General features: G+C 37.8%; 1 protein-coding gene across 1 annotated transcript in view; it reads left to right on the forward strand.

Annotated features, from left to right (window-relative positions):
- The window catches only part of COL22A1 (collagen type XXII alpha 1 chain), a 523,255-nt gene that overhangs the window by 331,786 nt on the left and 167,184 nt on the right, over positions 1 to 24,285 (forward strand). The window contains exons 23-28 of the mRNA XM_027845270.1: positions 6,211 to 6,264; positions 7,061 to 7,114; positions 10,467 to 10,520; positions 15,515 to 15,568; positions 22,551 to 22,595; positions 23,985 to 24,047. Coding sequence (XP_027701071.1) covers positions 6,211 to 6,264; positions 7,061 to 7,114; positions 10,467 to 10,520; positions 15,515 to 15,568; positions 22,551 to 22,595; positions 23,985 to 24,047 — 324 coding nt within the window. The remainder of the gene's footprint in view (positions 1 to 6,210; positions 6,265 to 7,060; positions 7,115 to 10,466; positions 10,521 to 15,514; positions 15,569 to 22,550; positions 22,596 to 23,984; positions 24,048 to 24,285) is intronic.

The following is a 24,285-nucleotide window of genomic DNA, read 5'->3' on the forward strand; positions in this document are numbered from 1 at the left end:
TCCTCTGCAATCCAACCAAACTAAACTTCTTGCAGTTCCCTGGCAAAAGGCCTATCTATCTCTTGCCTCTATGGTTTCTCATGGGCTAATCCCCATGCCTGGAGCATGGACCCTCCTCATTTCTTCCTTTTAAAATTCCAGCTTCCTTCAAGAGTGAGCTCAAGAGCCACCTGTAAATGAAGGCCAATTATGACTCACACTATTGCTTTTGTCCTACCTAACCCCCACAGGGCAAAACTGCTTGGTTGAAACAACAACAAACATTAAGTGCCTACTGTGTGCTAGGTACTGTGCTAAGCACTAGCAATTCAGACACAAAAATGGAAATATTCTTGTCCTCAAGGAGTTTACGTTCTATTGGGGAAAATAATACATACAAAGATAACTAAATACCTAAGTGATGCCAAGCAGTGTTGCCTAGATAGGTGTTAGGTCAACTGCTTTTTAGTCATATCTTACTCTTTATGACCCCATTCTTGGCAAAGATACTAGAGTGGTTTGCCATTTCCTTCTCCAGCTCATTTTACATGTGAGAAAACTGAGGCAAACAGGGTTAAGTGACTTGCCCAGGGTCACGTAGCTAGTAAATGTCTGAGGCTAGATTTGAACTCAGGAAAAGGAGTCTTCCTGACTTCAGGCCCAGCACTCTATCTACTATGCCACCTAGCTGCTCAAATGAATAGTGAGTCATCCTCAAAGCTAGGAAGACCTACGTTAAAATCTGGCCTCAGATGTACAATATTTGTGTAATCCTAGGCAAGTCACACATCCTTTCAATCTAAGACTATAAATTGCAGAGTAGATGTTGACCTGTATTGATAGTGTTTCCTTACCTGGGAGTTCCTTATATTAATGAAATTACAGGTTTAGTCCTCGTCTCTTCCTGACAAATGCCTGGTAGGATAGGCAGGGTTGCTACTATAATCCCTATTTTACAAATGAGAGAACTGAGATCCAAAGAGGTTGAGGTACTTTATCAGTGTCTCAAATGTCTCAAGCAGAATTAGAACTCAGGTCTCCTGTCCCCAAGTTCAGCACAGCAGGGGTACTAGGAAGAGAGCATGAACATGAGAGTCAGGAGGGAGCCAGAGTTGGAATGTAGAAGGAATAGACCAGGTCCAGCATTCCCCACCAAGTCAAAGGATTCTCAATGCAGGCCAAAGAGAGAAAAATCACAGAATTTGAGCAGAAAGTGATCATCTAGTCCAATCCATTCAAAAGCCCTGAATGGGGAGAGTGGCTGAAATATAAGGATTGTTGGGGGAACTAGGACTAGGAACTAGGAAATGTTTTCCTTGGAGAAGATGCCTCTCGGAGTTAATATCATAGTGGTCTTCAAGTATTTACATAGCTACCAGAGGGGAAGAGATTACATCTGTTCCAATTGATTCCAGAAGGTAGTACCAGGACCACTGGGTGAAAGCTATAGGAAAACAACTCAGTGGATGGAATGGTGGACTTGGAGTCAGAAAGAGCTATGTGATCTTGGGCAAGTCACTTAATGCATCACCTCTATTTCCTCATCTTTAAATGGAGAAAATAATAGCACCTACCTTCCAGAATTGCTGTGAGGGTAAAATGAGGTAATATTTGTAAAGCATGTTGCAAATCTTAAAGCACTATATAATTACTAGCTATATCACCTATACTTCCCAACATATCCATCTCATCTTCCCTTCCCATAATAGAGAACAAGAGAAGAAAAAAATAATAAACTGTAATTCAGCAAAAGTAATCACCATTAACAAAGTCTGGCATTATTCACAATATTCCATGTCCATAGTCCCTCATATCTCTTAAAGAAATGGGAGCACTTTGTAATATCTCTTCTTTAGTACAAACCTTGGTTGTTATAATTTCACACCAATATGTTTTAATTGTTCAATGGGTAGGGCTTGATCAGTGAAAAGAAAGTAGTGTGTAAACTGGATCTTGGAGAAAGAGAAAGACTTTCTGAGATGAGGATTCCATGCAAAGACATGGAGATGGGAGATGGAAAGTTATGTGTTAGAAAGAGCAATAAAGGCAGTTAGTGTTGACCATGTTGTGTGTACGTGTGTGTTGTGTGGGGGGGGGGCGGGGATAGAGAGAAGGAATGATGTCCATGAAGTTGGCAAGATAGAGTGAGGCGAGGTTGTAAAGGGCTATGAAAGCTGAACAGAGGAGTATGTATGTGATTCTGGAGTTCATATAATTCTTACCATGCTTCTGTTTTCATCTTCATAATTTTTACAGCACAGCAATATGCATGTAAATGTAAGTTCATGCACCACAATTTGTTTAGCTTAGCTATTCACAAATTAATAAGAATCTCTTTTATTTTCAGTTCTTTGCTTCCACCAAAAAAAGAGCTGCTAGAAATATTTTGGTATTTATAGAGCTTTTGTTTTTATCCCTGACCTCCTTGGAGTCCTGCCTAGGAGCAGGATCTTTGGGTCAAATGTATGGGTATTTAGTCACTTTCTTTGCATAATTCCAAATTGCTTTCCAGAATGGTTGAAACAATTTACAGTTCCACCAACACTACATTTTCATTCCTGTATTTCCACAGTCACTCCAAAAATGACTCTTCCCATCTTTTGTCATTGTTGGGTGTGAGATAAAACTTCAAAATTGTTTTAATTTGAATTTCTCATTATTAGTGATTTGGAACATTTGTTCATATGGTTGATAATATTTTGCAGTTTTCCTTTTGTGAACCATTTGTTCATAGCCTCTAATGACTTCAGGTATTGGGGAATGTTTTTTGATCTTTTATATTTCCGTTAGTTGCTAATATATTTTGGAATCTCTAGTTTGTTTGTTTTTCATAACTAAAGATAGGCATTTTCTAACAGACCCATCAATAGTAGGATGAAATTATCACATAAGATACTGAGTTCCCATCACTGGGGCGACATTCAAGGGGAAGTTGGTTAACCACTTGTCAGGAGTATTCTTGAGTTGATTCCTGTATTGGTATAGAATGGACTACATGGTTGGTAAGGACCTTCCGGACTCTCCTGTAATGTTTTGACTTCAGAGACAAACCAACCCAATGGAGCTGAATGACAGCTGAGTGACAACTTTGAAGTGCTTACAGCAGACTGTTTCAGGCTGAATTTGCATCTGTCAGCCACATCTGCCTTTCCCACGTAAGGTGGAAAATCTCTTAGCCATGGGCCCTGCACATTGGGCCAGTGAGGAATTGGAGAGAAAAGGCAGTTCCTGTAATATGTGTGCTCATTTTTTTTTTCAGGAAAGATTCAGTACTCCTCTGCTGCATTCGGGCTAAATTATACTTGAGCATTTTTGAGACGGTGAATGGATTGCAAGAGACATGGAGACCTACTCCCTCTGACTCTCTGGACTATTCTGTTTTGTGGATGTTTACTACCCTCTAGTGGTCACATGTGTTCCTCTTCCTGGGCTGCTTTTAAAATACTCTCATACTCCAAATGACGGGATAATATGGGAGCAAAGATGATTGAGCCCCTGCCCCAAACCTTTAAAAAAAATACTTTCACCATTAGCCAGGCAGAGGTTTCTGGCTACTAGTCTTGTTCTCACTCTTCACATTAGTTGGACTATTAATTCTCCAGAACTTTGTTTCAACAGCATAATGATGTTACACAAGAAGGAAGCTTAAAGATTACATAATTCAATACCTTCATTTTACAGATAAGAAAACTGAGGTTTAGGTAGGGGAAATGATGAGACAGAGGCAGAGAGAGACAGAGAGAAACAGAGAGAGAGAGCAGATGGAGAGACAGAAAGAGAGACAGAGAGAGACACACACAAAGAGAAAGACAGAGAGAGAGAGACAGGCAGACAGACAGAGACAGAGAGACAGACAAAGAGAAAGACAGAGAGAGGCAGACAGACAGAAAGAGAAAGAGAGAGAGACAGAGAGAGATTGTAATACAACATATCTAGATTTAGAAGGGACCTCAGAGGCCATCTAGACCAGTGGTGGGGAACCTGTGATCTGGAGGACACATGTGGCTCTCTAGGTCCTCAAGTGCGGCCCTTTGACTAAATCCAAACTTCACAGAACAAATCTTTGTTTGTTGTACTGTGAAATTTGAATTCAGCTAATGGGCCACACTTGAGGATCCAGACGGCCGTATGTGTCCTCCAGATCACAGGTTCCCCACTCCTGATCTAGTCTAACAACCTTAATTTGTAGATGAGGAAACTGAGACCCAAGGAGGCTGAGTGCATTGACCAAAGTTGCACAGCTAGTAAATGGCAAAACTGAGATTTGAACCTGGGTCCTCAGACTCTAAATGCAGCACCCTTTTCATTATATTACGTTGCCATTGTGATCTAGCAACTTACACTCACATAGTACCCTTAAAGTTTACAAAGTACTTAGATGTGCATGCACATATATACACACACAGAAAATATGTTTTTTTAAATTCTGAGAAGTAGAGGCATGGAGAGAGAGCCATCTTGAATAGAGGAAGTTGGTGTAATTCTTCTTGGTAAGTGAGGGCTTTTATGAAAGTGTCTGCTGCTTCCTGCAGGGCCATTGGAAGATATAATTGACATAATTAGTCTATTTGTTGGTGTATCAGAAACATGTTACTCCTCAGTGGACAGCTGTGAAAGAAACTATGCAGGGTGCCTTCCTGAATGAGTTGATATATTTCTTACAGGATCATCAATTTAGCAGAGAAGGTTTGAAGATTGTTAAAGTAGTAATGAGATCTTGTCTGAGGTTATAAATTAGATTTTTTTCAGGTGAAATCAGCTTATTTTTGTGACTTTCCCCAGTGTTACTTAGCACACCTAGAGCAGGAACCAAAAATAAATAAGTGATGGCATGTACCAAGGGATAAATATTCACAGGATAGAACTAATGGAAAGTTAGGAGCAAAAGACATTTTGGATGGTCACTACTGATATGTTAAAGTCACAGACTGTAGAGTCAAAATGAGTTATGGAGGCAGGGCAGGACTGAGAGTATGGGGGTAAATCAAGGGACCAGAGTCCAAGAACAAGCTGTCATTCAGCTCCATTGGGTTGGTTTGTCTCTGAAGTCAAAAAATTACAGAAGAGTCTGGAAGGTCCTTAACACTAGGTTTATTATGAGTGAGTGATCACGGGAAAGGTGGACATTTGAACAAGTGGTTGTGGCCTAGAATGCAGTCTCAGAGTTCTATAGGCCTTAGAAGAGGTACAATTCCAAGAAGTGGATTAGGTCTAAAGCATAGCAGTAGTAATGCAAAGAAAAATGTCTTTAGGGTTGTGGAAAGTTAGAAAACAGGGTCAGGTTGTCAGTCAACCAACTAGTACTTATTAAGTACCTCCTCTGCGATGAGAAATGTGCTAAGTGCTCATAACACAAGGTCAATGAGATTATATTCTATAAAGGGAAATAATATGCACATGTAGAAATAAGCATATGCAAAATATGCACAAAATTTAAACAAAATAATTTAGGATAGGGAGGTACTAGTGGTTGATATTGTTAACAATGAATATTGAAGGACTAGAGATGATGGGATAGGGTGGGAGAGAGAGGAAGTCTGTGAGCTTTATACTAATGGCACTAAAAAACAGTCTGAATGTTGGAAGACGGTGACATCAAGAATGAAGAGTGATACAAAGCAGTTGCATGGGCATTGAATGAAGAAAGTTCCCTGAGAGTTGATCCTAGCGAAATAGTCTAGATCCCCTGGTGTTTGTCCTAGTCCTTATACATTGGGGTTAGTGGTGAATGGGAGGAGTAAATTCCAGTGAAAAGAATTGCAATGGATGTCATGCTTTTAGGGTGGAGCCAGGTTTCCACTAAAGCTCAGAGAAAGCTGTTTGATTGAAAATTTCAAGATGAAAAGAGAGCTTCTAAACATTAATACAACCTTCCTTCCTTCCATCTTTCCTTCTTTCCTTCCTTCATTCTCTTTTTCTTTTTTTCCTTTCACTTTTTTCTTTTATTCCTTATTGCATAGCAACTCAAGAAGGCTTTGGAAAATTACAAACTGCCGTAGTGGAAACAACCCCCATAATGGTGAAACTACAAATCTTTACGTGTTCCAATTAAGTGTAATTATAATTGTATTGCAGAGAGCATTCCTGTTCAGAGACAAGTTGGACTAGATATCCTCTCCATCCCTTCAAACACAAAGCTAATAGTAACTTCTAATTCACAGGGACATTTCTATCCCTACCTCACTTTCCACCATTTTTAATGAACAAACTATTTTTCTGTTTTCTTTACAGGGCTCTCAAGGATCTCCTGGTGTTCCAGGACCACCTGGGCCAGTTGGCCCCCCAGTAAGATTGACTTTGTTTTGTGTCCAATGTCATCATTTGGGTTGGGAGGAGTATGAAAAATATGAAGCATAATTCAATCTGTTTAGAAATGTATGTCAATGTGTACCATCTGTTATTTTGAATGGAAAGACCATGAAAGAAAGATCCTCTTCCCTTTCCCAAGGAGCTGCTACTTTAACCAGATGATGTGAGGCTATCAGCTAACACCCATCTCTACCACTCTCAAGACTAGTAGAAGTGCCCATATATGGTGAAATGGGCACCTGTGAATTTGTGCTCAGCTGCTTGAGACCTAAAATGTTGTTTGCCTTTCAGGCCTATCCACTCAAGAGGCCTTTTTTTGTTTGTGAAAAAAAAAGAGAGACATGTTATGAGGGATGACTTACAGAGATGATTAATGAAAGCATTATTAGAAATGATGCACTATGAAAAAATGGAATGGGCTGAGTCAAAAGGTTCCCCCCTCATTAGAAGTTTTAAGGCAAAACTTAGAAAAACAATATTTTTTGTAAAAGAAGTTCATTTTCAGTTACATATTGAAGTAGATACCTTCTGAGTACACTCCAAACTCTTAGAAGCTATGATTTTGTAGATTCAGTGAATCTACCTGTGAAGGCAGTCAGGAAAAAAAAAGTCCTGTTCTTTATCAAAAATTAATTAAACTCTAATAACCTTTCTAAGCTCTAGATCATATAAAAAGAATTCAAATTATGTGATGTGCTGGTCATGTATCTACTATATCTTCTTGGTAAAGATGGTTGACTAACAGTTACTTTCTTGGGGTTTCCTCATCTAGGGCCTATCTGGAGAGATTGGCTTCTCTGGAAAACCTGGTCAGCCTGGCCAGCCAGTAAGTACTCTTCCATATACTTGTGAAGTTGATTATTTTTAGCCCAAGTATAGAACTTGAACTTTAATGCAACAAGATTTCATCTTCTCAGATTGGACCTAACATTCCAGCCTGTCGTTTCTTTTCTTTTTTTTCCTGTCATTTCTATATACAGTTATAGGTATTTATGTCTATCATGCACTAGCTCTTTTTGAATCCTGTTAAGATATTTTTAGGTTATAATCATTATACAACATGTTTGCTATTCCTCTCAGTTTTGTGTCATCTGCAAGTCACGGCTTTCTTATTTCTTGACATCTCTACAGCATTTGGGACTGTTTACAACCCTCTCCCACTGCATATTATCTCTTCTGTAGCTTTTTGTGACACTTTTTTCTTCTGGTTCTCATCCTAATTTCCTGACCACCCCTCCATGGTCTCCTTTGCTGTCTTTTCATCCATTTATTACTTTCTAATTGTGTGTATACCTCACGGCTCTGTACCAGTCCCTCTCTCTTCTCTCTTCTTTCTTTATTCTATACACTTCTTTCAATTGGAATCTCATCTTCAGACACTGGTGTAACGCTCATTTCCACACATATAGCTCCAACATCTATTATGTCAAGCTCTAGTCACTCAACTGAGCTCCAATCCTACAACTTCCTAATAGACCTTTCAGTTTGGATGCACTATAGCCATCTCAGTGTTAACATGTGCAAAACAGGATTAATTATGTTTTCTCCCAAACCACTTGTCTTCTTAACTTTCCTGTTTCTATTGAGAGCATAGCTGTCCTTTCAGTCAACTATGTTTCCATCCCCACAGTCATCTTGTACTCTTCATTCTCACTCACTCCACATATCCAAGAATCTGCAATATCTTACCTTGACATATATTGTTTCTTACCATATATCCCTTCATTACCCACACAGTCACCTTTTTTCAAATTCAATTTGAATTTGAATTCAATTTCTAGAATTCTAGAATTTCAAATTCCAGAATTTAAATTAAATTCTAGTTCAAACCCTTTTCCCTTCTCATCTGGACTATTCTAATAACTTCCTTAGTGGTCTCCCCTTTCTTTTTTTTTTTTTAGGCAGTTGGGGTTAAGTGACTTGCCCAGGGTCACAGAGCTAGTAAGTGGCAAGTGTTTGGTCTGAGGCCAGATTTGAACTCAGGTCCTCCTGACTTCAGGGCCAGTGCTCTATCCACTGCACCACCTAGCTGCCCTACTGGTCTCCCCTTTCAAAGGTATCATCCACACAACTACCAAAGTGATTTTCCTAAAGTGAATGTCTGATTATGTAACTCCCTTAATCACTGAAATCCAGTTGCTTTCTATTGCCTCTGGGTTAATAAACTCCCCCATTTTCAATTTAAAATCCTTCACAATCTATCTTCAGCTGACTTTTCAACCCTCATTGTGCATCATTCTCACTTGATGGTGTAGCCAAATTGGTTTTCTTACTGTTCATCATGCATGACACTCCATCTATCTCTGTATCTCTGGCTGTCCCCTTGCCTGGAATGCACTCCATCCTCACTTCTGACTTTTAGAAGCCCTTGTTTCCTCCAAAACTCCACTCAGGTAGTACTTTCTACATGAAACTTTCCTTCATCACTTCCTCCTCCCTCAGCTATCAGTGCCCATCCTTCCAAAGCTACTTTTTATTAATTTTATGTACATACATATGTATATATATGTATACTGTTATATATATATATAATATGCATATGTGTGTACAAGCATATGTATGTATATTATATATTCTCTTTCCCAATTGAGTATCATCTCATTGAGGACAAGGATTGTTTTGTTTTTATCTTTATATATCCAGAATCTGGCACATTAGTGGGTAATTAATAAATGCTTGCTGATTGATCTGAAAATTATAGTTTCATGTGTCCCTTATCTTTTCCCTATCTGCCCTGAATGGTAGTTTTACCCCTCTTTAATCTTTCACTTGCTTCAAATATATATATATATATATATAAAATATATTATAATATAAATTATATATATGTATATATATAATGTTTGTTATTATCCCTTGAATCAAACACAAGTTTCATTTCCTTCCAGTTGTTAGCATTCTTTACATTCTTATAAGACAATGACACTTTTATACTCTTCCTTTGTTGGCTGTTCTTGATTCCCTCTTCTATCTATGTCTTTGAAAAACTCTGCCTTGGTCAGTGGTTCCTTCTATATCCACAGTGAACTCTTTTAGGAATATCCTTCTTTTATTATTCATTGGAATCCTTAATGATTGTGTCATTAGAATTTTAATCTTGAGAACATTTCAACTTTCTCTCTGTGTGTTATTGATTTTCCCTGAAGAATTTTTTGGGCCAGTTAGCTTTTCTATTATCTCGTTGAAATCTAGTTTCCTAAAATCTAGCTGCTGCTGTGCATTTGGTAGAAAGAGAACTCTAGAAATTATGTGATCAGTTGAAATCTCTCATTGTTTTTCTTTGCCAGATTTATGAATTCTTTCCCAAACTTACCATCTTTTTCTTCCTTCAGACTAGGTAATCTGTAATATACTACTATGATAATAGTACCTCCTCCATTGGTCCTCATTCTAATATTATCCTTTCTACTTTCCACATTTTAACTTGTGTATTTTTTCACAGGTACATTATACTATGATGCCTCATTTGTCTAATCTTTTCCCTTTTGAATACAATCTATCTTCCCATTACCATGGTCTGGTCATGACCCACATCCATTCAAATCTCAGCAATTTCTATGAGGTCCAATGTACTTTCTTGCATTAAGATCTCGGTTATCAACCTCTGTGCATGTATGTATAGACATCTAAGCCAATGAGTTTTATTTATTTATTTTGTTTTTTTTTTCTTGTAAATTGCCTCCTATGAATTATTAGTCTTTTCTATCAATATGACATAGGACATTACATTCATAATCTTCTTCTTATGTCATTCCTATTTCTTCATAGGAAACTTCCTCATTGTCAGAAGTGAAATTTGAACTTAGATATTCCTGACACCGAGTGTGGCACTATGGCCACTGTATCATGCCACCTCTATATCACTTGCTACAATCTGTTATATTTGGTATGGTAAATGACAAATAATATGATAAGGTCAAAGGAAAGAATAAAAATGATGTTAGAAAATTTTAGGGCAGAGTGATCAGTTCCGTCTGTGGATACCCAGGGAAGCTTTCATGTAACTGGGGGCCTCTGAGTCAGGCTTTGGAAGAACAGGATTTCAACAAGCAAAGATTTGGGAAAAAATAATCCCAGACGATGGGGATGTCATCATATCCAAGTACAAAGCAACGTTCTAAATTGAAATTACTTACATATGCATATATCTGACCTATTATTGTTCTTTTGGTGAATAGGGCTCCCCTGGTAAAGATGGGACAGATGGACTTCCGGGATTGCAAGGACCCAAGGTTGGTATCAGATATATGTTTAAATCTGAGACTGCCCAAGTTAACATTCCAAAAAGGGCTACTTTCATCATTATTCGTTTCCAAATACATTAATCATCAGAGAGCTATGAAAAGGTTGATCTTAAGGTTAGTTTGCAGTTTGTTACACTTTTCATTTGCTTATAGGGTTGAGTTTATGAGGATTATACTCAGAAAGGTGAGGAATTAGTTTCTGGACGCTTTACCAACATTAGTTTCTCCAGCTGTCCACATCAGGTGAAGGGGAGAGTTGTGGTTGGAAGTGGGGTGGCTTTGATTTTGGCCATATGACCTGAGTTATTTGATTCTTAGTTATACATCCAGCACTATACCCCATTGCTTTACTCTAATGATGCCTTCACTAGTACTACCATTAATACACATATATATACCTATATACACACAAATAATATAGTATATAGGTATATATATGTATATGTGCAATTACTGATAGAATTACTATTATTAATCGTATATTACCACTGTTATTTATTTTCTTCCTCTTTTTCCTCTCTTTTCTCCTATTATATGTGATATCATTGGTGTAGGTGTTCTATTGAAACAAAAGCTATGCTTCTGTTCATTAGTTCCCAGTGTTCTAGAGGTTCTATAGCCTTAAAACATCATTTCCTTGCAGCCAACCTGATAATAGACTTCTCTGAACTCTCAGTCAGGCTGTCCTTGAAGAACAGACATACACAAATATGACCAGTGCCTGGCAAACAGTCAGTGTTTAATAAATGCTTGTTGACTCAGTCTTTGCAAGGAGTTGTAGCCTACCAAATTCATTTTCTGAGGGCTAGCCTCTAGTGATGAAACCTAAAGTCTGAGAGAAGTAGCTCATTTGTGATCACATTTGAGATCACAATAACAGTAAATACTTGGAATGTTTCCAATGTCATGGAGGGGGTTGGGGATGGAAACTCCTATTGTTTACAATTTAAAGCATGTAACAAAAAGGCGTTATTTCAACAATAGTTAAAAATCAAGACCAGAAGTACTGATTGGCACATAGAGAAATGATTCTCTGTAGAGTCCAGGCCTTATGGATATGAAGCTATTTCGATAGGTATTTAGAGTATACAGAAAACACATGGTCATTCCATGTTCAAAACTGGTCAGCCACTGCCCCTGGGTCAGCTTGTTCTGTTTCCAGAGAGTACAGAGGCCTTCTAATATGTTAGTCTGTTAGATTTGGGGATCCAAGACAGGGGCCCAATTTGTCTTTTGGTTTGTCTTGCCCAAAATCTGGGACAAAGGAAAACAGAATAGAGGGATTAGATGGGACTGACCATTTAGACTGAAATGGAAGCCTACTTTTAAATAGCATTATCCATGAATAAAAGGAAAATATGGTAATCCCTCTCTCTGTCACCATATCACCTTGGTAGCACTTGCCAATGTTTGTGTGAGAACCAAGTGTTATCCACAAGCCACAATTAAATTTTGGAGTAGGATTGCCACTGTCACTGCTGCTATTTTCTCCTCTGTGTCTCTTCCCCTCCTATCTCCTTCCATCCTCTCTCTCCTCTCCTTTTCTTTTCTTCTCTCCTCCATCCTCTTTCCCTTCTTTCCTTGTATTTATGTTGTGGTTTAGGGTTATGCTTTCAACTATGGCTTCATGCCTCATTGTGATCTGGAGCTAACCTGGACTTCTTGCAGGCTATGCCAGTGGACTCCTAAGTCTGACAGATCCTGACAAGCTAGAAAAGCTTCAAGTAATGATCTAGTCACATACTGTGATTCTGTCATCTTCAGGCCCGCAAAGCTCTGTTTCAAGAGGTTCATCACTAGAAGGCCACTCACCAAGGATTAAATTAGAGGGAGGGGCATGATTCTTCTAAAATATCATTTCTTGTAGGTGAAGAGACATAGGTGGGAATATACTCATATTGACGAAATTACAGATGCTTGAAATCATGAAGTGTGGTTGTATAAGATGGTGGGGTGAGACTGGCCAATGAGACTGTAGTCATTTGTGTCTGTACAGATAGCCTTTCATGTTTATCAATTTATTTAGTTTTCCCAACAACCCTGCGAGGTAGATTGTACAGGTATTATTAGGTCCATTTTACAGATAGTAGAACTGAATCCCACAAAGATCACTCATTCAGGGTCAAGTGCTAGGGCCAACCTTTGAACTCAGCCATCTTTCTCTACATAAAGAGCCCTACAAAAGCACTAGATGCATGTGTTATTGTTGTTATTACCATCTGGGACTCCTTACAGGTTGGAAAAAGTCAGAGCGAGATAAAAGAAAATAATAAAAAATTTCCCCAGGACTATAAACATTTCATACCCTTGAGCTGGTTTGTGGAAGAATCAATTTTCCCAATAGCTTCCTTTAAACAATGTTTAGCACATCAAGGAAGAGGTGTGAGGGGAATGTTTTATGCTTCAAGAGGCTTGGGTAACTCTTGCTTCCCCAGATAGAGACAGAATAACAAATTCAGTGTGATGGTTCCTGATGTTGTCAGCTCAGAGACCACACAGATGTTGCTTTCCTCAAATGCCTGCCTTACTCAGCCTCACAGCAATGTATCACTATGGTTTGTTTTGCTGTTATAAACATTAATGTTGCTGCAAAGACTAACTCATATTTCTGAAGAAACTTTAAGGTTTGTGAAATGCATTTTCTCACCTGATCCTGTGAGGCAAAGCATGCAAGTATTATCGCCCTCATTTGACAGATAAGGAAACTGAGTCTCAGAGGTGAAGTGATTTGGCCAAGGTCATGCAGCTAGTAATTCAGAGTCCACTTCAGGTAAGATTTCCCTTCATATGGAAGTTCTTTACCTTTGTTAAGTCGTTGACTCCTTCAATTTGGCCTATGTTCCCCCTCTTAGAGTGTTATTAATGCATGAAATAAAATACATAGTATTATAAAGGAAACCATTTATATTGAAATTTATTTCTCAATGTATTAAAAGAAAAATTCATGTACTTGAGGTTAAGAATACCTATCCTAATATTTCTCCATGAATTGATCCTTTTTGCCTGCTTTTCTCAGAATGATCTCCCCTACCTGGGGAAGATCTTCTGCTGAAGCCTTCATTGCCATGTAGTATAGAAAAAGCACAGGATTTAGAGTGAGAAGACTTGAATTTGAATTCTGTCTTTGCCATTCATTGCCTATGTGATATTGAGAAACTCACTTAACCTCTCTGAGCCTCAGTTTCCTCATTTGTATAATGGAGAGAGTGGTCCTTGTCTTACCTATTTCAGTTCTGGAAATTCACTCCCCACCCTCAAGGAACCTATACTCTAATACAGGAAATACAGTATTATGTGTATCTAGGGATCCACAATAGCATGAACTATGAGAATGGTTACAAACTATTCTCCAGACTGCCCTTGCTTTGAGACTTTGAATTATTGTGTGCTTTGCTCCACTTTGTATCACTGGGATGGCTTACATAAAACTGGTGTTCCATTTTTACTTGGTCAAGTCAGCAAGCATTTATTTAAGCACTTACTATGGGCCAAATACTGTGTTAGGTACTCACAATTACCAGTGCTTTTGAATTATTGGGCTATTCCTTTGATGTATTGCTAACTGATGTATTTATGCTGATTCATGGTACTTTCGTATACAAATTTTGCACCTACTTATCAGATTCCTCAGGCTTAGAGTCACTGTGTCTCTAGACACTCTACTGGTTTGTGTAAGCAGTGTCTACTATCTAAATTACAAACTTCTTAGCTGACATTCAAGGCCCTAACTTCAATCTATTCTTTCAGTTTTTTCTCACATTACATCATTTTGTGCCCATCCCCTAATGTTCAAACCAGGCTAGACTACAGACCATTTTTGTTCTAGAAACACATTCTACCCTTTCTTATCTCCATGCCTTTTTTTTGACACTCATCCCTAAATTGATAACCCATTACCTTGTATCCACTGAAATTGTAATCATCTTTTAAGGCAGAGCTAAAATGCCTACACTTTTATGAACCCTCTCTAGTTTCCTAACTTCTCCTCTTACCCCATCATTGCAAATGATCGTCCCTTCCTTAAAACTCATAGTACATTGTATCTGTAATATTGCACTTACGATGTTCATTTTCTAGTATTGCAGTTTGCCTGTTTATCTTATATCCCCTAGAGATTGTAAGCTCCTTGATGGTACAGAATGAATTTGATATGTATCTCAAACTCACGTTCACACAATCTCACGTATCTCACAAATATCTTTCATAATAATTCAGTGCCTCAAAATAGTTAGCAGTCTGTAGAACAGTTTCTAACCATTCTCATGGTCTATGCTATTTGTGGTTCCCTAGAAAGACATGATGTCATATGTCCTGTTTTAGAGCATAATTTCCTTGAGGACAGGAAAGGTGTGAATTCTGAGCACTGAACTCAGGGCCTTCTTGCATATAGTAGGGTTTAATATTTTTTCCCCATTTATTGAATAAATATCGATTGATAGCACTCAGTTAGCCAAGAACCATTTACTGAGAGTTAATCATGTGTCAGGCACTAGGATTAACTTTGGGATGCAAAAATAGAAAAAAACAAACCAGTCCCTTTCCTCAAGGAGTTCACAATATAATGGAATAGACAACATGATACAGTAGAAAGAGTTATTAGACTTGGAATCAGGAGAGACGGAGTCCTTGAGTCTTGCATCTCTAACTCACTGGTTGGGTGACCTTGGGCAAGTCAATGAATTTCTCTATAGATAACACTTGCAGCACTTTCCTCGTTCAGTTGGTATGAAGATCAAATTGTACCAAAAGCACTTTGAAAACCTAAAAGCAGCATGTAAATTTCAGTTGTATGTTTTTGTGTTTCTTCCATTCTGAGCACAGCAGATTCTAGATTCTTAATAAATGTTTGGTGAATTGAATTGAGCCAATGCCATAACATTATCACATGGAGTCCAAAGCCTTGTCAGATAACCAGTGACATTCCCTACGGAGGCAACAGAATCCTGACATCTTCCAGTAATTATGTTCTATGTTTCTTATAGGGAGATCCAGGAGAACAAGGAGAAGATGGCTTGCCTGGGAATCCTGGACCTAGGGTATTAAATTTCTATTTCCCGTATCCAACTGTCTGTCAGTTTCATTTGTCAGTTAGTTAGTTGACTGTAGTTACTCAGGTTAGCAGAGCAAATCAAAGGTCTAGTTGCTAACATTATTCTGTCTCTTGTCTTATTGTTTCCAAGCTACTACAGACTAGCCTTGTTTCATCTGGACTTGGGGCACTTCCATGGCCCAGGTGATAAGAATGGGTGTACTCTGTGTGTAAATGTATACCTAAAAAGATAATTCTGGAACCAGGGAGGATTAATAGACAGACACATGAATGCCATCTATTGCCTCCTTCCTTATTTCTTCTCATTATTAATCAATCAAAATCAATAAATCAGTAAACATTTATTAAGCTCTTACTATGTGCCAGGCACTTTGCCAAGTGCCAGGGATACAAAAGAGGCAAAAGACAATCCCTGCCCTCAAGGAAATAATCTTTGGAGGTAATAATAATCTAATAATAACAGGCACAATATATAGAGAACTAGACCTGGAGTCAGGAAGACCTGAGTTCAAATTTGGTTCAGACACTTACTAGCTATGTGACCCTGACCAAGTCACTTAACATCTATTTGCCTCAGTTTCTTCAACTGTAAAATGGGGGTCATAGTAGCACCTACCTCACAGGGTTGTTGTAAGGATCGAATGAGATAATACTATGAAATAATATTTGTAAAATGACTTAACACAGTGCCTTCCACATGGTAGGCACTATATAAATGATTATTACCCTTCCCCTCTCCCTATATTATGATCCTCCTTGTATGTATATGTACCAGTAAATTCAAAGCTACATCTTGAACTCAGTAAGTTTGAAAGAGGTGGAATGGAATGAGCATTTATTGGGAAGTTAAAAGAGAGTCATAGGCAAGTAATTTTCTTTCTTTGGGCTTTCATTTTCTCCCCTGTAAAATTAAAAGAATTGATCTAGCTGATCTCAAAGTTCACCTACAGCTAGATTCTAATTAGTGTGAATAATTAATCCCCTGAAATGGTTGTACGTATTCAAATTCACACTATTCAAAGTTAGAATTATGTAAAATATAGTCATTGGTTCCAGACCAATGGAAATATACGATGTAAATTCAAATAGCATGAGTAATTTAGGGATTTAATTATTCACACTAATCAGGGTGTGACTAGTCTATTTTGTTCCATAGTTTTTCATTGGTTTTTTGGTTGTATCTGACTCCATGACTCCAGTTGGAGTTTCCTTGGCAAAAACTGGAGGGGTTTGCCATTTCCTTTTCCAGCTCATTTTACAGATGAGGAAACTGAGGCAAACAAGGTTAAGTGACTTGCCCCAGGTCACACAGGCTCTGACACTTACCAGCTATGTAACTCTGAGGCCAGATTTGAACTCAGAAACTCCTGGAGTCTTCTTGACTACAGCCCTGGCACTCTATCCACTGCACTATCTAGCTCCCCTTTGACTATAGTCTAACAGGGATGGGGAACCTGTGGCCTCGAGGCCACATATGGCCTTGTAGGTCCTTGGGTGGGGCCTTTTGACTGAGTCCTAGTTTTACAGAACAAATCCTTTTTAATAAAAGGGGATTTGTTCTATGAAGTTTAGATTTAATCAAATGACTGCACTTGAGGACCTACAGGGCCATGTGTGGCCTTGAGGCTGCAGTTCCCACTGCTGTGACCCCTTAGACTAAAAGCAAGTATCTGCTTTACCACAAAGCAAGCAAGTGGCCTCTCAGCCTTTGCTTGAACTCCTCCAGGGAGGGGGAACTCACAGTCTTTAAAAGTATAACCTTATGCCACTTCTGAAGAGGTCTAATTTTTAAGACAAGTGATCAGGTGGTTGGAATAAATTTGTCCACAGCAAGCATGGGTTCTACTAAGGGTATGTCAAAAATGTAGTCTTTGAATTAATACTTCCAAACATCCAGGATCTATGATGTCATTCAAATGGTTGTTCCTTCCAACGTCACAGAATGAAACCTACTCCCCTGACTAGGGAATGGTTTTTGTGAATTGCTGCGGCCAAGAAAATTTCTGCGTTTAGCAAGGCCAGTGTCACTTCAGGCTTCAAATAGGCCTCTGTCACTAGGCCCCATGCTTTATTTTATTTAAATTTTTTATTTAAATTTTTTGATTGCCTGTGCAATTGTTCATGTTCATTATTTACCATTGACTTAAAAAAAAAAGAGACTGGAAGAGGTATATCCAGAAGTGACTGTGATATAAAAACCAGAACACATGAGTTAGACTTCAGAGAAGATAAAGGAATGCATTTGGTTTTAACTTTAACAAGACAGTTGACTCTGCTTCCTATATGAAAAGACATTATGTGTACAAGAGGTCCTAAAGTTCTAGTACAGTTTTAAGTTATTAAAACTGGGACATTCTTTAGAGTGACAATAATAATAATAGCAATAACAATAAGCAATGTTATTATTATAATTTTATATAATATTTTAATATTGTTCCTTGGCGATACCATGATGGTACCCACTTTATCCTGTCCCACCCTTACGTCAATATTGGAAATTCTTTCATGGTACAATTAAACATAGTTAATTAGAAAACAAAATAATTCTGATGTAATAAAAAGTCACCTCTCTAATAAGCTGGATCAATTCTTAGAATCATAGGATCAGCCTACTGAAAGGGTTTCAAAGGTCATTTAGTCCAGTCCTTATCAGAAACATGAATTCCTAATAAGTGCTCATCCAAGTATCTACTTGAAGAGTAATAGGGATTTCTTTATCTTCATGGACAAGTCACTCCATCCTCATTGTCTGACTTATTTCATATCAGGGATGTAATTTCATTGGTGTGAATATCACCTTCAATACTGTAAGTTGTAACTCTTCCATATAGAAGGCCTTCATGACTTGATATGGATGGAAAAATTCATCACTTGGTTGCCAACTCTCTGACCTCTCCTAAATTAAGTAGGCTGATTTTCTTTTTTTTAGGGACTAATTTCCAATGACTGTGCTCAAAGCCCTTACATTTTAAGACCTGCCAGAATTCATGTGTTTTGGTGTTGCAGACTTCAGGAAGTCTGTGTTACCTTGCAGCCACCAGGAAGATTTGGATGTCAACTCACAGCTTACTTTGGACAATGTTTCGAGCATAAAAGTAAAGGGTGGCAGGATAATAGCAGGAGCTGGCTCTTCCTGTAGAGATTCCCTATAATATTCAGAAACCATCTGTTCTTTAGGCAGCCATTTTGCAGTCAGGGGCTCTGGTGGCAACACATATTTATTCAAAATCAGACATACTTAGAAATTTACAGGAATTCTTCAGTTCCTTTTCCTCCTCCTTCTTGATTGTCACTAAGAAGCAAAATATTTTAGAAGGAAACTTTTTTTTTATGTGATAGATTTCAAAAAATAAAATATTATATTTTACCTTCAGTAACACATTTATGAGAAGTAGCTTAAGGTAGTGGTTAGATGCTGGGATTGCATTAGATCTTCTGACTCTTACTATCTGTGTAATCATGGGCAAGTCACTTACCTGTTGGGTACCTTAGGCAGCTTCCTTGACCTTAGCAACTAAATCATAGTTGCTTTATAAACCTAGTTGGTAGCAAGAGTTCCCACAGCTGACACAATTGATGATAATAGGATCACAAATTTGGAGTTAGGAGAAATCATAGAGGTCATCTGGTAATTTCATTGACAAATGAGAAAACAAAAACCTATGTGATTTGTCTAAGGTTACACAGGTAAGGTAGCAAAACTATGATTTGAGACCAGGTCCCCTGACCCCAAACGCATTTTTTTTTCTTTCTGCTGCTGCACACCACTGAATATTTTTGTGAAACATCTATGACTCACTTCTTTGAAAATATAAAATATAACTTTTATGATCCCTTCAAATAACATATATCCATACCATAGACTCCTTTACAGGAAGCAGAAAGGAGAGTTGGAGGGGGTGGGGTCTCTTTACTTTTGTTTTTTTTTTAACTTTACTTACTTTTTTACTTTATTTACTTTTAACTACAAGCTAAAATTCCTGGACATTTGGCCACCAAATGATTAATGTTTTTTAGCCACAGCGTGATTTGAAGATGGTATCCTAAAGCCTGACATTTGTCACCCTGGTTAGTGGAAGAAGCACAAACCAAGGAAACTGGCTTTTTCAAATACTATATATAAATAAACACTGGCTGAAAATATATTCTTGAGAAGAATTGAAATAAATTCAAGGACATCAGAACAAGAGTAACCTATTAAAGGGAAACAGGATTTATTGGGGAATGTCTCTGATCTGAGGAGTGTGAAATCTAGAAAAATAGCCAGGCTGTCCAATAAGCCATTCCTCAGTGCTCTCATTAGAGATAGAACCTATGGGTCTTGACATAGGATATCATTCCTTAGATTCTTTAATAGATCCATATTAACCTAGCTCCATCTCTCCCACTTTCTTAGTGTAGTCAGATCCTTTCCCCTTAGCTAGATTACAGGTCCTCAAACTACAGCCCCATCAGGCTTAACACATCTTACCGAGTGGAAGCTATGTTTGGGTACTATTTCCCATAGATGTTTGTACAGAGCCTATGAACGTACGAAACATGTGACAGTAGAGTCACATGGAGTAGAAGAATGAAGCTAGAGGGGAATTCAGAGGGCAGCTGAGATCATCAGAGTATACGTTTAGAGCCAGAAGACACCTTAAAGGTCATCTAGGCCAACCAATTCACTTATAGGGATATATACTTACATATCATTATATATTTATAGCAGCTAGGTGGTAGAGTGGATAAAATACTGGAGCTGGAGACAGAAAGACAAGTTCAAATTTGGTTTCACATGCCAACCAGCTACATGGCCCTAGGCAAGTCACTTAACTGCTGTTTACCTCATTTTCCTTATTTGTAAAATGGGAATAGTAACAGCACCTAATTCCCAAAGTTGTTATGAGGATCAAATAAAACAATATTAGTAAAGTACTTTGTAAACCTTAAAGTGATATATAAATTCTGGCTATTTTTATGCAAATTGGCCCCCAATTAAATTACTTGCTGAAGAGCAAAGAAGTAGTAAATAACAGAGATGATATTTGAACCAAGGTTATCTGACAACAAATGTTTTCACTGTACCATGTCTTCTTGTCTAGGATCAAGACTAAAATGAGGAAAAGGAGGACAAAATAAGAACAATAGGCCAAAAGACTGGAGAGCAATGAATGCCCTGGAGATCATGGTGAAAATGAAAAACAGAATGAAATAGGGAGTGGGGGAATAGAAGGATAGGAATTTATGATACTAGAAAGGAATTCAGAATTCAAATTCACGAAAGTAGCAGCAACCCCTTTGCCAAATGCCAAAAAGCACTCCTAAATTAAAGGGGGGACATCCCTGTTGTCTCATACTTTCTATTTCTCATTTCTACCATGATAGAGAAAGAAGAGAAAGGGAGGGTGGAAAGGAGGCAGAGAAAGGGATAGAGGGAGAGAAGGAGAGGGAGAGAAAGAGATGCAGACTTCTTTGTGGTGGAGTGGTATGACTGCTGGGGTTTAGTGTTTCTGGATGTCTTTCCTTGCGTATGTATTTTTGTTCTCTTGTATTACATATGCATCCCTGAGGAATATTGTGGCCAAGTAGTGGTGTAAGATACTAGAAGTATTGAATATTGGGAACACTGAAGGGTTTAGCAACCATGAAGGTATGCTACAAAGGTAGACAGTTATTCCCTATTCTCTTAAGGAGTATCTCTGTAAACTACTTTAATTGGGGAGTCATGGGCTTGAGTTAATCAGTTTTCTGGAAAGAAACCATTTGTGCTTAGAATTGTAAAAAATGCACTGTGGTGGAAATGGCTTTCTAAGCAATTTCATAAAAATCCTATTTTTAGTGTCTCGTTGGATGTTTCACCAGGAATTTTGTCCATTTATTCCCTGTTATCTAGGCTAAGAAATCACATTATTTTTTTTTCCCCAATTGAAAATTAGGACAAGAGAGATTTCCTTGCTATAGAATAATTTTTGTCTTTTTTTTAAACTTTCCCAGTCTTTGGAAAAAATAATATAGGAAAGAAGTTAGATTTATATCCATAAATGTCTACAAATTTATGTCTATATAATTATGTCTATTTATGTCTATATTTATATATATCTATTTATTTATTTTTGCCTTTGATAAAGTCTGAAATTCCATGATGACCCTGGTTGCCTGTACAATTTTTGTAAACTTTTGCTAGCATGATTTCTTAAGATCATTTCTTTTATGGAAAGGCTATAGATTGGGAACTTTTGAAAATCAACATTCCCTGGCGTACCACACTGAACGCCATTGCTGAGGTGAACTGGGTAGACTTGTAACCCCATCCTTCCCACACAAACCACTCAGTCTACCCTTTTGAGGGCAAAACTTGAGTTCTGGACAAACAGCATGCTATATTGGATAGAATGATGGACTTGAAAAAATGATGCATCTGATTCTCTCTAGCTGTGAGACCTTAGGAAAAGCATTTAGTCTCTTTAAACCTCAGTTTTCTCACCTGAAAAATGATCATTTTAATACTTGCAGTATCTACCTTGCATTATTATATTTAAGGATATATATATGTATGCATATGTATGATATATGTGTGTTTATATATATACATATATAATAAATAATACATATATAACATAAAAGCATTATAGTAAAATATAATATATAAAATAATATATATTATATAAGCATATTATATATATAATAAAATAATGTACAAATATATAATAAATAAAATAATAAATTATTTATATTAATATTTGGAGTTATTAAGAGATGCAAGTGAGTACAATGTGTATAAAGCACTTTGAGAACTTTAAACCATTATATAAATGTTACTATCCTCAGATATTTTGATTCTGAGAGCAACTTAGAGGGTATTGGTTACTTGAGTAGCAGTTAAATGAGGTTCTATTGTATCATACTTATGTAGGAGGACAATTTGATGGAGCTTTAGGGTCCCTGGAATGCTGTATAACTGAGAGTTTGTATCATTCTGTGTTCAGGGTGAAGCTGGGGAGCAAGGTCTAGTGGGCATGCCTGGTGAGAAGGTGAGTGGATGAAATCTGCATTATCTTCAGTCTCTTAATTCATTTCATTCCCCTTTGCTATCTCTACTTTTACTCTATCTGCAGTTAAAATCATACGACTCATGTGAGCTGAACAATGGATTGCTTTCTTTAGCGTAGTATGTTAGCCCAGGTCTCCTTCCAGGCAATCATGTGCCCAACTCCAGGGATACAGAGTAACATGAGCATTTAATGATACAAGAATTTGGTACTACCCTTTACCACTAAGTGTGACTTGTGGAGGGATGGTCTCCCTTCCTGTTCTGAGCCCACTTCCATCTCTGCCATTCCTTCTGGGGATCTACATAAATTTAAATGTATTCTCTAAGAACGTGAAGAGGTCACATCATACTTTCTTTTCTTCATGACCTATGTCAATTTAATAATCATTTTGCTCAGTGACCTCTGGGTGTCGAAGTCCCACATTTAGGAAGTCCTAAATCACCTTTCTTTCTGCTTTGGCCCAAATGCTCGTTCTCTCATTCTTCTTTTCTTCTTTGTCACTCTTAGCTCACATCTAAATTAAGTTTCTTCTTTATTTGTTGTTGAGACAAAGTCTTCCTGCAAGTCTGTAGTTTTCAGCCAATTAGCATGTTCTGCTAATATGTTGGACATATTCCTCTATGAAAACATCTCTCTGTCTACTGGCTCCTATTCACCCTTATCCTATCCCAACATGACGTAGTAGGAAGAGCACAGGATTTGTAATCAGAAGACCTCGAATCAAGTCCCAGTTAGTTCTCAGTGGATGAAGTCGATGACAGATTGTGCTAATTCCTAGCAGTGTGATCTTTGAACAGTTTACTTGATTCACTGAGTCTGTTTCCTCATCTGTAAAATGAATATAATAGTCCCTTCATCACGAAATTGTTTTGAGAATTCAGTGGGAAAATACAGTAATAGAAATTCTTTATGAACTTTAAAGTGTTATGTAAACATAAAGCCCAAGGTAAAACAGTTTTGGTGGAGTGTAGAAAACGTGGGGCAGCTAGGTAGTGCAGCAGATACAGTGCCAAACCTGGAGTCAAGAAGACTCTTCTTGAGTTCAAATCTGGCCTCAGACACTTACTAGCTATGTGGCCCTGGGCAAGTCACTTAACCCTGTTTACCTCAGTTTCATCATCTGTTAGTATCTCTGCCAAGAAAACCCCAAATGGAGTCACTAAGATTCAGAAACGAGTGAACAACAACAGCAGAAAACATAGGTCACTCCTTGTTCCAATTCACTACATAGCCTCCTTATACTTCTCTTATTTCCTCTTCAATGGCTAAGTGATAATTTAGATTCAATGAATACTTGTTGAGTAGAGTGGTAATTTGGAGCCTTTTATGAATCTTTCATCTCCATAATTTTGGGTTGTGTTTTACCAGGGAGAAATGGGGCTTCCGGGATCTCCAGGGATCCAAGGACCAAGAGGAGAGAAGGGAGATGAGGTAAGAACAAGATGGTTTATTTGCCTTAGAGGCCACTTCAGCCCCTATATTATCTAACCTTAGGGAGGAGGAACATTATTCTAGGGTTTCATTCTGAGAATATTATGATGTTGTTCAAGGAGAATTTATCATGTCAAAGGGTCAACATTTGGGTATTTAATGATATGATCCTTTTATGAAAGGGAGAATCACAAAATGTAGAGTTACAAGGCCACCTCAGAAGTCTATTACCTAAAGC

This window comes from Vombatus ursinus, unplaced genomic scaffold (assembly GCF_900497805.2).
Source record: "Vombatus ursinus unplaced genomic scaffold, bare-nosed wombat genome assembly UNPS02005236.1, whole genome shotgun sequence".
NCBI lineage: Eukaryota > Metazoa > Chordata > Mammalia > Diprotodontia > Vombatidae > Vombatus > Vombatus ursinus.